The 16,942-nt window shown below is 38.3% G+C and overlaps 1 protein-coding gene across 9 annotated transcripts in view; it reads right to left on the reverse strand.

Moving 5' to 3' along the window:
* Window positions 1-10,962, reverse strand: part of TMEM241 (transmembrane protein 241) — a 110,025-nt gene extending 99,063 nt beyond the window's left edge. Inside the window, exons 1-4 of one of the 9 annotated variants that reach the window (XM_017661414.3) lie at window positions 10,663-10,950; window positions 9,956-10,026; window positions 6,730-6,776; window positions 2,387-2,464 (exon numbers count right to left, since the gene is read on the reverse strand). In XM_017661414.3, the coding sequence (XP_017516903.1) occupies window positions 2,387-2,464; window positions 6,730-6,776; window positions 9,956-9,968 (138 nt within the window). In that variant the 5' untranslated portion in view covers window positions 9,969-10,026; window positions 10,663-10,950. Of the gene's footprint in view, window positions 1-1,452; window positions 1,629-2,386; window positions 2,465-6,729; window positions 6,780-7,719; window positions 7,847-9,955; window positions 10,027-10,662 lie in introns of those variants that run through there. The other 8 variants (XR_012121182.1, XM_073212894.1, XM_017661410.3 and 5 more) reach the window with 8 other exon arrangements.
* Between the last annotated feature and the right edge of the window lie 5,980 nt (window positions 10,963-16,942).

Here is a 16,942-nt window from a genome sequence, read left to right on the forward strand (position 1 = left end):
TTTGAAACTATCTAAGGAAGTCCCAGAAATAGAGGTGAAGAGGTCTTGAAAAGTTTAGCAAGAGGACCCAAAGGGAATTTGATCATGAATCTTCTGAGAACTAGCATCATGTGGGTTCAAGGGACAAGTGTCTCAAACATCTCCTGTCAGAGGATGACTTCTTCTAGGGACAGAATCCTGAGAACCTTTTCTACTAGTTCTACCAGTCATTCCCCATGCCCAAAGGTAATAAAAAATGTGGTGTGCGTACAGTGAATATTATTCAATTACTCAGCCTTAAAGAAGAATGAAATTCTGACACATGGTACAACATGGATGAACCTTGAAGACATTATGCTAGGTGAAATAAACCAGTCACAAAAGGACAAGTACTGTATGATTCCCCTTAAATCAGGCACCTAGAGTAGTCAAATTCATAGAGATTGAAAGTAGAACAGTGGTTACCACAGGCTAGGGGGAAGGGAGAATGGGAAGTTATTATATAATAGGAACAGAATTTGTTTGGAATGATGGAAAAGTTCTGGAAACGGATGGTGGTGATGGTTGCATAACAATGTGCATGTACTTAATGCCACTGAATTGTACACTTAAAAATTGTTTAAAAATGGTAAACTTTGTTATGTGTATATTGCCACAGCATTTTTTTTTTAAGTATGAACAAATGGCATAGCTTGTAAGGCAACATGACTAAGATGATGTTTTAAAGACTACTATTAAGTAAATAATTCATGTCAGAGATTATAAGGTAATTATATAGTCATATATTACATGTTATATATGCTATGATATTGTATATGCATATATAATTACACAGAGTGGAAGACCCCTGCTGATCAGCACCGACAGACCTCAGCCCCAAATCTGACAGTCCAGTTCTCTCACTCCAGTCCAATCTCTTGCTTCTGTAGATGAATAAGTTGAATCATTTTGCATCAGGATGCTTCATTACTTAACTAAATACAGGTCTACTGAGTTCAGGACTCATATTTGTTTAAACGAAGTCCTAGTTCTCACTGAACTATCCACCATAACAATTGAGTATAAAGTAAGACCTTTGCTTCATATCACATATAAAATCCCAAAAGTATCTTTATTTTTTCAAGTTGAGGGATGTTATGCCATGAAAAGTACAAAATCATGACTTGATGTACTACTCTTTCGGACTAAACATCTTGTGTGGAATATTCTTTCAGAATATATACTGTAATCAGGTCAGGAAAATTAATCCAATCTATATTCCCAGGGTGTCTCCTTCATAAAACCTCTTAATACTATTTTTTTGCTGTCCAGTTTTGTATTTTCAGGAGAAGCCAAAATTGTTCATGTTTATACTGGACACAATCTCAAGCCTTCTTTGGAATGCTAAGCAAAGGGGTGACTTGGCAATTAAGCAGCTAATCTAACAAAGAAACTGCAGAAAATGTGACCTGATCATTTATTTGGGATGTTTACCTCATTCACATAAATCTTGACTTCATTTTCATTTCATTTTGGGCATCATTTCAGGAAAGGCATGATGGTCTCAAAGGATCATGAGGATTCATCTAGGTGAGAGGCGGGAGTGAATGGCCCATTCAGATGATAATTTTGGCTGAAAACTGTCCTGGTCTTTGAGATTCCTTTTAAACCTATTTGAAAAGCTATATTAATAGAATCTTAACACTTAATGTATCGTGTGGTCTGAATTGGACCCTGGGGAGGGTTATAAAGAATATCATTGAGAAAACTGGCAAAATATGAATACAGTGAGTAGACGAGATAATATAGTATTGTATCAGTGTTAATTTCCTGATTTTGATTACTATACTGTAGTCATGTAAGAGAATGCCCTCGCTGATAGGAAATACCCACTGAAGATTTCAGAATTAAAGAAAAGAGGCATCTTACACTCACACTGTTCAGAAAAAAAGTATATATATAGCCATGTATCAAGAGTAAATGATATGAGAAGTGAAGTAAATAATAATTGTTACTATTACTTATAAATAGTAATTGGGGAATATAAGTAAAGGGTATGAAAGTTCTTTGTACTATTTCTAACTCTTCTGTAAGTAGTAAATAATTTCAAAATGAAAAATTTACAAAAAAACCTTTAAGCTCATTTAATAACCATTCATGGCGGTCCTATGCTCTAAACAATGCCAGAGTAATATAGTTTTATAAATTGTATAACTCAATTAATTTCAATACTATGTTAGTGACATTACTAACCAGGAAAACACTACTTGAGTTCTATTCAGTATAAAAGCATTGACTCTCAAGGTTAAGAGATCAAACAACTCAAATAAACATCTGTGTTCCCAGTGTCACACCGTAAGAAATTAAATTATGTGAAAAGGAAGCAGGCTATGAATCATGGAATCAAGCAGGGAAGAAGCTGTTCTACCTTGAGCTGCTGTTGATCTCTGTCCAGCCCAGTTTCCACGACACATGAAGCAAAAGGCCACCAATTAATGTCTGCCACCTGAAAAGGAAAAGGGCCCACGTAAATTTAACAGAGCTCCTGCTCTCCTCATTATCATCCCCCTCTCAGACCCTTCCTTCTCAACCTCTACTATTCCCGAGTCCAGCCGTACCATTCAATGCTGACATTGATATTCTTCTCTTTTTAATCAAGACTTTTTCTGAACAATCTCACCCAAGTCACTGTTTCTCCCACTGTCCATGCACTGATGATACCAAATCCATGATCTTATCAGGATACACACGAGCTCCCAGTGATGACATGCCTAGGACGTTACCTTGAACTTCTCCCTCCCCATCTTGGTCATCCTACTGTCCTGCTCAGCCAAGTCAGATACCGAAATGTCATCCTAGCCCTTCTCCACAGTCACCTGCCTCATCTAATCACAAGATCCTATTGAATTTGTCTCCATAGCAGCTCTCAAATCCAAAGTCTTCACATCTCCACCCCTCTTTCTCTGCCTAATCCAGACTCTCACCCTGGAACACCTGAACCACAGCACTAGTCCCCTTGCTGTCCCCCCTCCCGAGTTGTCCACCACCATCCATTCTCTACCATGCAGCAAAGAGTTTGTTCTAAAATGCAAACTTAATTGTGTCACTGCCTTGCTTTAAAAACGGTTGATTCTTCCCAGTGCCGCAGGCAGTAGCTCAGCCTTTTTTCTGCTGTACATACACGGCACAAAGCTCACGGGAGACACTGTCAGCATGTAGCATCCAGGCACAGGTGAGAAAGTAAACACCCCACCCTGTCCCCTGCAGAAGCACAGCAAGATGCCAGATGGGTGACAGGGATACTCTGGGCATAACTTTATCCTGTTGTGCCCTAATTGCTTTTTTATTTTAGGTGAATCATTCATAAATTTCAAACCTTATTTTTAGTTATGACTTGAGACACTTCACTTCAGAACCAATTTCAACACACCCATGTATTGCAACACAACAGTTGAGAAACCCTGGCCTACAGGACAAAGTCACTTGTGTGTGTGTGTGTGACACACAAGCCTCCCAGGACTTGTACCCACCCCTCTCCAGGGTCAGCTCCTGTCCGTCTGCTGTGGTTGGCAGCCACAGTCCAGCCCTACCAAGCGGCTCACAGCCTCTGGGACGTGCCAGGCCATGTCATACTTCTAAGATTTTGCACATGCTGTCACCGCGACCCATAATGTTCTTCTCATCTCTTTGTATGTTAGACAACACCCACCCATCCTATAAGATCCAATTTTATGTATCCTTTATGAAACCTGCACTGACCTGGCTAAGCAGAGCAGATACGGGCCGTGCCCTCCAATTGTTGGGTCTCAAGGAGTGGCACTCAATGATATGGTCTACCCCCAGGGAACCCTTGGCAGAATCTGGAGACATGTTTGGTTGTCATACCTCAGAGTGGGGAGGGGAGGGTTGCTACTTGCATCTGGTGAGTAGAGGCCAAGGATGCTGCGAACACCCTACAATGAGCAGGACAGCCCCCAAAAAGAATTACCCAGCTAAAATGTCAACAGTGATCGGAGAGATGACCGCAGCTCGGGAAGGAGCAATTCAGATGAAGAAGGTGGACAATTCTAAAGATGTTTAGGAGGTCCTGGTGAAAATTCTTCTCTACCTTTTTTTAAATAAGGAAAACATATATATATTTCTATAAGATGGTGTTGGACTGCACTGTTATGGACTTGCTTTTGTTCTCCACTAAATGCATCTTGAAGACCTTTGCATGTCAAGTACATGAGTTTCCTTATTATTTTTTAACGTTTGAATAGTATTTCATTAGGGATATAACTTCTCTATATAAATGAAAATTGGGTTATGTAAAAGTGCTGGCTGTCACAAATGTTTCACATGTATATCTTTGTACATATTTCCTTTACATTAGTGCAAGTAAACTTCTCAGGTAAATTCCTGTAAGTGGGATTGCGGGATTAAAGGATTCAAACCATTGCAATACTATTACATACTGCCAAAGTGCCGCTCAGGCCTACTTGTACGACCTTCGACCCATTGATCAGTGTATGAGAGCACCTATTTTCTACATCCTCACCAATGCTGTGTTACCAAATTTTGAAGGTTTATTTTGTACATCTTACAGGTAAAATATGATTTCTCAATATAGTTTTCAATTATATTTTTCTTAGGAGTGAAGACTATCTTTTAATATGTTCAAGAGCCATTTGTAGGTTGGAACTTTCTATTTTTGATGCACTGGGATTGTATAATTGCTACTTTTTGGAAATAACTGCCATTTTATTCCTGGCAAATATTCCATGAGCATTTGAGAAGAAGGCATAATGTCTACTTTCAAGATAGAGTGTTTGGTATTTATTAATTGTATTACTTAGTACTTATATATATATATATATATATATATATATATATATATATACACACACATATCTGTATATATACAGATATATTAGTTTTTTTTCCCAACTGAACCATCATTGAAAAATAATAAATTTGTCTTCTATTAAAAGTTACATTTCTATTAATCCCTGGTATTCCTGCAGTTTTTGTTTAACAAATAGGATGCCTGATTGACTGGTTGGTAGATATTCATCACTATTTAATTTTCATTTTGAACTGCATACTCCAGTATTATAACACCTTACCTTATTTGTTCAATGTATTTGTCCTGAATTCAACCTACTTTGACATTAAGATCATGACTCTTGCCTTTTTGGTTTTTTTTTGTGTAATATCAAATATAAAAAGGAAAAAAATTAGGGATGAGATGCTCTACCACATAATAATTAAAATAATTTAGCACTAGCCCCTTTCTGTAAAAATTAACCAATAAATACTCAAACATAGATCCTAGAAAAATGTTTTATATGATATTAACAACCCAAACGCAAAGGAAGGATTATACAATAAAAAATCATAAATGGGCTAATTTAAATGAAACTCTTAGGAAAAGAGTGATTTCTTCACATTCCACCAAACACTAAAATAAACAGGCAATGATTAAGAATTGAATAAAGCTTTAATGAAATATAGGTGAATATCTATATGATCTTATGATAAAGAAAAATAAACATAAAAGTAATGATATCAGTCACAAAAGAAACAATATATTTGTCCACATAAAAATAAAAATTTATTTTAAGCTGGGGGGCAGGTGAAAAAGGGAAACATTGAGTTTCCTCCATGCTATTTCTAAAATATCTAGACTATTGTTCTGACTCTGAACCACTTTTTCCCTCTGTTTTCTTTCTAATAATGAGGCATCCCTCAGTCACAAGACCACACACTGGATTCACCTGTGGTTCTCTCTGTTGCTTTATTCAGAAGTTTACACAATAAATTCTCTATGATGTCACTTAAAAATTTTTAAATAATCAAAATAATTATAAACAAAATGAAAAAGCAAAGAACTGCAAAAGAAAAAAAACAATTCCAATAAACATGATGGACAAGTGGTTGACATCATTAAAATATGAAGAATTCATTAAATTAATAAGAAAAATACTAAAACCTAGTATAAATAAAAGGGTAAAAGGCACAAAGAGACAACTCAATGAATAGATACAAATGGATAATAAACATAAGAAAACTGTCCAACTTCATGAATAATCTAAGAAATGAAAAGACATGTGATAAAAATGTGATAACCATTTTCAGCTCACAGAAAATCAGCAGAGAGAGGAAAAAAATAGCCATGGTTCAAGTACCATACTATAGAAACTTTCATATACAGGCTGGGCAACTGTGAATTGATAAAACATTTCTGGGAAAGAATTTAATATTCAAAAAAATACTAAAGAAGTTCATATTCTGTAACTCAAAGTTCTTATTTAGGAAATTTCCAAAGAAACAGTTCGAAATTTGGCAGATTTGAATATAAAATGTCCAAAAACACTGCTTTCATACACTCAACATGGGACATAATTTTAATGCCCATTAATAAAACAACTAAACAAATTACAGTATATCTATTTGACAAAAAAAAGACCCATCAGCTGTTAAAAATATTTTAAAGAATATTTAAAGAGGGCATTACGATTAGCATGTATAGTGCGTTGAGGGCACGGGGAGGGCTGTGCAACACAGAGAAGACAAGTAGTGATTTTACAGCATCTTACTATGCAGATGGATGGTGACTCTGAAGGGGTATGTGGGGGGGAGCCTAGTAAACATAATGAAGAGGGGAGCCTAGTAAACATAATGTTCTTCATGTAATTGTAGATTAATGATACCAAAAGAAAAAAAAGAATAATGATCCTGGTTGGACATTTCCTACAAATGTGAATAAAGAACATAAAAAATACTCACCCTTGGAATAATGTTGGGTAGGTAAATTTCAAGACAGAGAGGACATACTGAAAAACAAACACCAAATTAATGGACATTTTCAAATGATAGAGAATAGAGAGACCAAATAATCAAAGACATTGCGTGGAAGAAACACAAGTATTCTCAAATTTCAAAAAGTCATAAACTTCCCTGGGTAAAAAAAAAAAATGACCTTCCAAGTTATACTAAAGAGAGTGGAAGCCGAGCACTCATGGAAACGGAACCAGTGTCTGAGCAAATTGAGACACACAGCAGCTGACTCTGATTTGGGGGATGCCCAGCCACTCAGCATCTTCCCTGATTCCAGATGGATCATGCAGCAACTGCAGCAACTTGAGAAAACCATACAAACCCCTGGATGCAGACTGTTTTCCTGGGTATCCATTCTCCCTACTGTTCTGTTTACTTAAATGTCCACCTTTCTCTGTTACTCTTCAAGACTGCATCCTAGTCTGTCTGTCCTTTGTTTTTCCTCCATTTTTAGGATTTTGATTTTTACATTCTAAGAATCTTTTTTCTAACTAATTCTGCTTCAGTGTCATAGTTTTCACTGTGATTTAATACTTTAAGGTTTTTGTATTTTTTTTAACCAATTCAGCTAAGGCCAGCTTGTGTTTCTAATATGTCTTTTAATCGAATTTACAGCACTTCATGAATAGGGGAATTGTGTTTTGTCCTTCTGGGTATCTTTATCTATTTTTTCTACTGTTGAACACTTAGAAATTTTGAAAAGTCTAAAACCATTATATAAATTTCGGCAAGGACTCTACTGATTCTTTATGTGATTTAAAAAAAGAGAGTAGACTAGTGTTGGGCAAGGGTAACATATCTATTTTTTCCATGGATTAACCTATGTGTAACTCCCCTGTTACAAGCTTGTAACTCCCACAGTTGCAGCTAACTGCCTGTGCTCTGGTGCTTAGTTATTAGAAATGGACCTTCATTCATTTCTGCAGCTTATTTACTCACATATTTCAGTATGTTCTTCCCAACTTTCCCCTGATATTTTCATTCTAAAACAGACATAAAGGATGAAGTGAGCATCTGGGCCATGCCCTGCAACGCCCTTAACAACCTTCATGAAGATAAATATTTATTTAGTTTATTGTGTGCTGAGCTTTGTCCTAGATACTAATGGAGATAGAAAATGCTGATGCTCTTACCTGCCTTGTTAAATAGGGAAACAACAGTGAGAAAAGAAATTTCTGACAAATGGAATATAAGTCCTAACCATTTCAGCTTTCAGCAATTCCTCATGTCACTGAAAAGTGTGGCTCAGAGCAAAATGTTAGCTGGTGAAAGAGAAGTGAGTGCTTCTCAAGGTAAAAGAAAGCAATCTGGGAGTTCTTGAAAAGAGAACAGACATGGGCTTTGTCTCCAGACTGAAGGCTTAGTAGCTATGAGGGGAAGAAGTGCTGGGGGTTGCCATGGCCCTGGGCCTGGTTACTGCTGAACCTGCCACAGATGGTGGACCACGCCACAAGGCTGGCCAGCAGGGCCAGGAAAACCAGAACACTTGCTGGTCAGACAAATTTTAAACAGTAGAAGGGGTGAGACTAAGAATATACAAGATTTTTTTTAATGAATTTTCTTTCTACCAATAGGGAAAGAATTTGAGAAAACTACACTGAGAAATATGAAAATAAAGAAACTAGCACAGACTCTTCTAAAAATTGGAAGAGAGGATCCTCTGCTATAGACACAAAAAATTTCTCTAATTCGAAAGAAAATTCATTTGGCAGAGACGTGCACAGGTGAATATGCTGATGATGGGGAGCCCCTGGGCAGCTCCTTTTCCACTTGGCCTCTACCTGGTCCAAGTCAATCTACCAAGGTTGTCAGAAGTAAGCATGACCATGCTGGCTTGAGAAGATGGTCTTGGTTGAAACAATGGTGCAATCTAAGAGTTACAAAGTCCCTACAGAGCCCCATTATGAATGACTAGCAGTCCCACCCCTACCTCGCATCCACTCTCCACCACTCTTGACTCCACCTCCTCTTTCACCTTGATAAAATCTCCTTGCCTCCCCTTCTCTCTGCCTTCTTCCTTCCTCTACTCTCCATCTACTCAGATATCTCTCAAAAGACTCCAAACCATCGTGAAAAAAAGGAGAAGGATGCCATTGGCATGTTGTTTAAATTCTGAGGGTCCTTAGGAATCTATGATCTCTATTATTCAGATTAAATATTCCTGGAGACATGACAATTTGGTTTATTTTTATCTAGTACCTTGGGGCATGATGCACATGGAAAGCACCCAGTTTTTATTACATTGATTATAAAATGGGGAGGTGCCTCCAAAGCTACAAAAATAATTCTACTGATGCAAATATCCATTCAAAGGAGGTATAAATCTCTGCAAACTAAATGCTACCTGCCTACTGGACAGACACAATTTTTTGCTTAGATACACTTTTTTTTTTAAACCAGTGCCATTGTTTGTGGGTTTTCATGAAAGACATATCACTCTACCCCTTCTTAAAAGTATATAAAAATAAAAGGAAGGTCATTCTGTTTTTAAGTGAAACTTTATCAATATACCTATCAGATTAGCTAGACAAATTATAGAGTAGTTAAATGAAAAGGAGAGGATTTCAAAAATTTACATACCCTTGAGAAGATGCTACAAAAAAAATCTTTTAGTTTAGCTACCTGTCCCAAGAGGAAGACACAAATCTGTTAAAAGCTAATAATTACTGTGTCATACTATAAGCAAAAGACTGTCTTTCCTTCCTCTCTTCCTTCTTCTGCAGTAACCTCCACCTACCTTATGGAGCATTTATCATGATGTGGGACCCGCGGCCAACCACTTTACAGACGTTATTTCTATTAATCCTCACAATAACCCTTTAAATAGGACTTTTTAATTCCATCTTAAAGTTTAAAAACTTAGGGTTAGAGATCCAAAGGTCATGTAAGTGGAGCCAGGCTGCAAACCCATCACTGCCCCCCAGTAAGGAGGTATTAATGGATCTTCAAAGATCCATCAGCATAACTAAAAATCAACTAAACAGGGAAGCGGGGTTCCAGAGCATCCTCTTAATATACAACAACAGCCACTCACATTAGGAGAAAAGGTATAAGGAAATGTTATTGGTTAAGAGTTCTTTTCCAGAGAATAAGAGAGGTTTTTTTGTTTGTTTGTTTTTTGTTTTTTGAGGGAATGGGGGGCAGGTAGTAAAGGCCCTATAGTGGGAGAAGGTACCTGGACCTTGCATCACCACTTCGGCTTCGTGTCCAGCCCACTGTACCAAATCCAAGGTCAGCTTCCTCCTCCTAACAAAACAAAAGCACGGTACCACTGCTTTTCTGACTCTTCATAAAAATGATTTCATGACATCACTTTTTAAAAAAATTGTATTTTATTTAAAAAAAATAACTCCATGGAAAAACAACTGAATATACTGGAAATGCCTGCGATGGAGACACAAAAATTAGGCTTGGGACTCAGTAGTGTGAGGGGAGATGGGGCTGGAGCTAGATTGATCTCTATTATTTAAAGGCTTCTGGCACCTTGTGGGGTTGTGGGGCAGGGCCTTATTTTAGAAAAGAAGGCAGAATATGTCTGATTTCTTCTCTTAGTCTTCCTTCTCCAATGGAACAGAGTTCAGTTGCTTTCTTTCCCTTAAAAGTAGCCCACACAACCCAAAATTAAGCTCCTGGTAATCCACCAATGAAAATCTGGTTCCCCAGGAGATATAAAAGATGCTTTACAGGACAGGAAACAGGGACAGTACAGTCCAACAAGGGAACTTCCTATTTCTAAAAGCGCATCCCACGCAGAGTTAGCTTACCCATCACCAAGGTGGGAAATTGGATAAAATGCAGGAGGCTACATTTGTTCCACGTAAGATTTGGGAGCTCAGATTTCCGATGTGCAATCATAGCCAGCACGCGCCCGCCCCCCCTCACCTTGTTTGTGAGGTATGAAGCCAGGTAACAGGTACAAAAGGTGAAGCCCACCAGGTATCTCCTCACGCACATGTGTCAACCCGCGGGGGTTCCCAGGGATCCCCCGGGAGCTCCAGCACCGCAGCGGGAGCCAGACCTCCGCGGCCGCTGCCGAAAGTCACGTGGCTCTGAGCTCCGCCAATCAGCGTGGGGGCCGCCCAAGGCCAGCCTCTTAAAGGGGCCGCGCCTTCTCGGGCCCTGCAGGCTCTCTGTAGGCTGGGAGGCACCCAGCTGGCCAAAGCCAGCAGGGAAGTAAGAAGGTTGACTGGGTCTGCGACCGCCTGTGCAGAAGGGGTGTTGGCAGTCGTTGCAGAAAAATAGAAAGCGGTGGAAGAGGAAATAAGTTTACAGAACAGTTTACAACACCTTATTGCCATTTAAAGAAACATATACATAGAGATCTCTAAATGGTGGCACCAAAATGTTTCTTACTGAATTTTCTGAATTTTCTACATTGAGTTTGTATTATTTTTGCTAACGACACCAAAAAGTTATTTATGATAAATGTTACTTTAAAAGAAGGAAAACTGAGGGGGAAGGAACAGGAGTGAGTACAGTTTCTTCTTTTTTCTCTGAGAAGTCATTGCATTGTGTTGAAATTTCCATAAAATAAATCTTTCCAAATGTAGTTACAAGCACAGTCCTATTCCTAGTCTCCAGGGTGGAAAAATGACCTAGTTGGGCTTTTGACAAATAGCAGTAAACATAGCCATCTTGATGGACTTTGTTAGGAACGGAAGTGCAAGGGTTCCCCACATATGGAAACAGATTTTTAGAAATAGCCCACACACCAGGAAACCTTCACTCTTCTTAATTTCTTGTGTAAAATTGCCTATCAAACTATATTATCCAAGCAAACACTGGATGTATTGTCTCTACATAAAAGATAAATAAACTAAAAAGTAATTTTCTCTTGGCATTATTTTAGGAAATCTATTTCAGAGCTAAATAGCCCTTAGGAAAAATTTTTTGCCCAACAGAATTTGCTGAAACAATGGTTGGCATTTACCTGAGATTTTTCTGGGCTCTTTTGGTAGATGAGCAACTTCAATTCAGGCCCTATTATATCATAGTTATAGCTTATTTTCTTCAAAAGAATTTGCTTATGAACAAGCAGGAGCAACCATGCATTTAAATAGAAGCTGACATTTGTAGTGAAAGTGCTGATAGATCTTACCAATGCTACTGATTTTTCCAAAGCTGCATTATTCTGTTCCATAAAACAAACTAAACTAAGACAGAAAAGAAATAAAATTACCAGGTCTTACATTGATAAGCATCTATATATGAGATTGAGATAGCTCTCCTATACACAAAAAAAAGATTTAACTACTTGCCTTGTTAACTGAGATCTTTGAGACCAAAGGGTCATAATTATCAATCTATTTTTTTATAATGGACCTATAAGTGCTCAATGTTTGTTAAACAAAAAAAGAAGGGAGCTTGGATGAAACAATACTTTGTGGGGTTCCCCCAACAAATCTTCTTCATTACTGAATATTTTTGACAGTGCACATGGAGAAGTCCCAAAAGTTGACAGAAGCAATAGCATACTTGAAATCCCCTAAGACCCCCTTCAGAACAGAATATCAATATCTCTTATGAATGTAGATGAAAAAAATCCTCAACAAAACACTGGGAAATGGAATCCAACATGAAAGAGGAGTACACACCAAGACCAAGTGTGATTTATCCCAGAAATCCAAGGTTGGCTTAATATCCAAAAATCAATAAATGGGATATACCATATCAATAAAGGACAAAAGCCATGTGATCACCTCAAAGAAAGGTATCAGGTATTTGATAAAATTCAATACTCCTCCATGACAAAATATTAAAAACTAGGAATACAAAGGAACTTCCTCAACATGATTAAAGGCCTCTATGAAAATCCCATAGTTAGAATCATACTTACTGATGAAAGATAATGTTTTCCTCTCTGAGTTCAGGAACAAGAAAAGGATGACAATTCTTGCCACTTCTATTTAACATTCTTTTGGAGGTTCTAGCCAGGACAAAAGGCAAGAAAATAAAAGCCAAGATCTATTGCAAAAGAAGTAAAACTACTTCTTTCACAGATAACAAGATTTTAAATATAGACCATCTTAAATAATCCACTAAAGAAATAACCATTAGAATACATGAGTTCATCAAGGATGCAAGATACAACATCAGTACACAAAAATCAACCGTATTTCTATACACTTGGAATGAACGATCTGAAAATGAAATTAAAGAAGCAATTCCATTTAAAATAGCATCAAAAAGAATAAAATACTTAAGAATAAATTTAACTAAATAGGTGCAAAATTTATACTCTGAAAAACACAAAACACTATTGAAGGACACTGGAAAAACCTGAAACAAATGGAAAGACATTCCAGGCTCAGAGATCCTAAGACTTAATATTGTTAAGATGGTAATATTCTTCAATTTTTATCTACCAATTCAACACAAAACCCCATCAAAATTCCAGCTGATTCCTCTGGAGAAATTAAAAAGCTGATTCTAAATTTATATGGAAATTCAGGAGACCCATGAGAGCCAAAACAATCTTGAAAAGAACAACATTAGAGGACTTGGTCCTGATTTCAAAGATTACTACAAAACTACAGTAGTTAAGATAGGATGGTTATGAAATAAGGATACAAACATAGATCAATGGAATAGGGTAGGACTGAGATCCAGCAGTAAACCTTCACATGATCTTTGACCCAATCAATGAGCAAAGAATAGCACTTTTCAACAAATGGTGCTGGGACAACTAGATATCCATATATAAAAGCATGGAGGTAGACCCCTACCATGTGGATCCCTACATTTTGAGGGCTAGGAGTTGAGACTTCAATATATGAACTTGCGGGGACACAAATCCACTCATAACAATTGCTTTTTATGGCTGAGTAATGTTCTATTATATGGATATACCACCTTGTGTTTATTCATTTGTCCACTGATGAGCATGTGGGTTGTTTCTGCCTTTAGTCTACTGTGAATAGGGTTCTGTCAACATTTAGGTACAGGCATTTGGTTGAGTACCTGTTTCAATTCTCTTGGGTATGTATATTGTAAGGAGTGGAATTGCTGGATCATATGGTAATTCTGTGTTTAACCTTTTGATGTACTGTCAGGCTGTTTCTGTGGTGGTGACACCCTTTTGCATTTCCACTGGCCATGTACGAGGGTGCTCCACAGCTTCACCAACACTTGTCATCTGGCTTGCTACCTCTTAATTCTTTAGCTCCATTATGCCATTTCTCCCGCTGAGTTTCTTTACTCCAAAATCTCTTGTCCCTTAACTCCTTATATCGTCCCTAAAAGTAATCTCCTTTTTCATTTTCTTCCATAGCTGGTATAAAACACATAATTCATTATATGTGACTTTGGGCTTTCCAAATTTCAGTTTCCATGGGGATAACAATATCCCTCAGAATTGTTTTAAGAACTGAATGAGCTAATACATTTGAAGTGTTAGCTCAACACATAGTAAGCATTCAATAAATGGTAGCTATTTTGGTGATAATCAAATTTCTATTTTCAGCCCCTAGTTGAAGGTGGCCTTTTGGCCATTTTCAACCACAGCCATTCAGTTCATTCATCCAGATATTTATTGAGTGCCTATTATATGTTAGGCACCATGCTAGGCATTGATTACAGCAGCAAACCAAACAAACATCATCTTTGCTCTCATGGAGAAAAAGAAAATAGACAAGTAATTGTGTATTTACGAATTTACAGATAGCTGCTATGTTTCATAGGCAACTTAAATTTCACATATCCAAAATTGACATCATCTTGTCTCCAAACCAGATCTTCAGACACCAACATCCATTCCATCAAACAATTGAAAAAGCAAAAGTTATCTCAGCTTCTTGACCTCCACTGAGATGCCCTATCTCCTGATCTTCCCTACCCAAACCTGGTACTGCCAACATCAGGCACCAAAGCCCAAAAACAAAATCTTGGAAATAAGAGAAATAAGATTACAGCTGGAATATACAAAGTTACCTTGTAGAAATTTTTTAAAAAGTTTCTGAAACTGGAAGTTAGACTGAAAGTATTATTCAAAGAATGTGCTGATGGAAGACCACACAACCTTCATCATCAATCCCCTAGCAATTTTCCCATCTCCAGCCTTACCTCTCTGCAATCTATCCTTCACACAGCTGTCAGAATCATCTTTCTAGTAAGCATATCTAAAAACATTATTCTCCCCATTTAAAATCTTTTAGCGACTTTATTGTCCTAACTCTGAAGTCCTTAGCATTAAAATCTCTTGGACCTGCCTTCCCTGCATTCTCCAATCCAATCTTTTACTTTGTCCCTGTTGAACTCTAAAGTCTGGCCATGCCAGACCACCTGCTCTTTTCCAATGCTTGTTTCCCCTGTGTGGAAGCCCCCACTTGCCCTACAGCTTATGTCACTGCTGGCTGTTCATCATGCAAGACTGAGCTCAGTGTCATCATCTCCAAGGGACCATTCCTGAATATCTGAGTAGGTCTGCCTTCTATCCTTCATGTCACCACTGTGCCCTGCACATGCTTCTATTGTGCCATCTTAAAACTCAGTTGTACTTGTGTTTATGACTTCAAGGTCCCTGGCGGCAGGCACTTATTTTTATTCATATCTGTCACTCCGGTGCTGGTCACTTAAGAAAACTCAATAAAAACTTATTGAATAAATGATCTGAAATGAATGTCCAGATTCTTAGTTTTACTTTCAGCTTCCTTTCCTTTCCTAATCAGTTCCCCAAATGGCCCCTCACTGGCACGTTTTTGTTTTGTTTTGTTTTTTGTTTTTTACCCTGTTTTATTTTTTTTTTCCAACTTGATCTTTTTTTTTGGTATCATTAATATACAGTCACATGAGCAACATTGTGGTTACTAGATTCCCCCCATTATCAAGTCCCCACCACATACCCCATTACAGTCACTGTCCATCAGCATAGTAAGATGCTAGTCACTACTTGTCTTCTCTGTGCTATACTGCCTTCCCCGTGTACCCGAACTCCGTTATGTGTGCTAATCGTAATGCCTCACTGGCACATTTTTGTCATGCTCTGCATCTCAGCCTTTCTTTCTGATATGCTCTTTTCCTTTTTTTTTTTTAAAGAAACTCTTTGCTAATTTAATAGGAAACTGCAATAACTTCTCTTGGTTGATCGTCTCTCCTATTTCTTTCTTATCCAGAATTGAGAGGTCCATTCAATTTTTGGTTATGTCCGTTTTCCCTCAACTATTTATATCGCAATGGTAATCCTTTGAGCCCTAAGAGCACAATTTCATAACCCAAACACAATTTCCATACACACTCACATCTATGGGCAACACTTGCCCAGCAGAGGTTTGTATCCTATTCTATAGCTACCATTTTGGAGTTTTTGGAAGATTAAGAACATATTCTGACCTGAAATGGGAAGGGGCAAGGGTTGTGTGCTAATGGAAATCATCACCGTCCGTGTTGCAGGAATCTCAAGCTTGGATGTTCAGGGATCCTGGCTCAGAATCGCAATTTAAGAACTCTTATTTAGAATAATGTCTGACTAGCATGTAGACATACACTGCCAGTCCTTGGCCCAGGTCACCTGGGGACACCACTCCATAGATTTGCCATTCATATGGCAGCATCGGTTTCATCATCAGTAAAATTGGGACACTGATAAAGAGATAGAATTTGTCTCTGAGGGTTATTTTGAGGACTGAAAGTTAATACAGAACTTTGAACATGCATGGATATAGTAAGTGAAGTGTAGTACTTATTTTTATCAGGTCATTTAATGAAAATCTCCCTACAAAATACCGAATCAAAACTTATTATGCAGTCCTATTTTTTTTCTCAATGTTATGTAACACATTTTACAGATTTCCACTTCCCACGCTCCGCCTGCCAACGACAAACCGCAATAACAAAACCCGGTCGTCTCCTTCAGGCTCCCTCCGCTCTCTAAACCTGCCATTTTTCTGTCTCTCATACCAGTGCACCTTTAACTCGGGAAACTCGTCTATTTGTTTACTTCTAGTCTACGCGTCTAGCTGAATTTAACGGGATCCAGCGGCGCCGGGGAGGAGGGAAGGGGACAGGGAAAGACCGGCCGGTGGAGGCCGCACCCGGCCCTGCCGCGCCCCCCTCGGGCAGAAGTGACCGCACGTCACGGCCCACGTCCCCCGCAGACCGCGGGGCAAGGGACAGCGGCCGGAAGGGCGGCCGGCAGGGGGCGGGGACATAACGGGAAGGCGGGCGG

The sequence above is a fragment of the Manis javanica genome, chromosome 9, assembly GCF_040802235.1.
Source record: "Manis javanica isolate MJ-LG chromosome 9, MJ_LKY, whole genome shotgun sequence".
In the NCBI taxonomy this organism is placed as follows: Eukaryota; Metazoa; Chordata; class Mammalia; order Pholidota; family Manidae; genus Manis; species Manis javanica.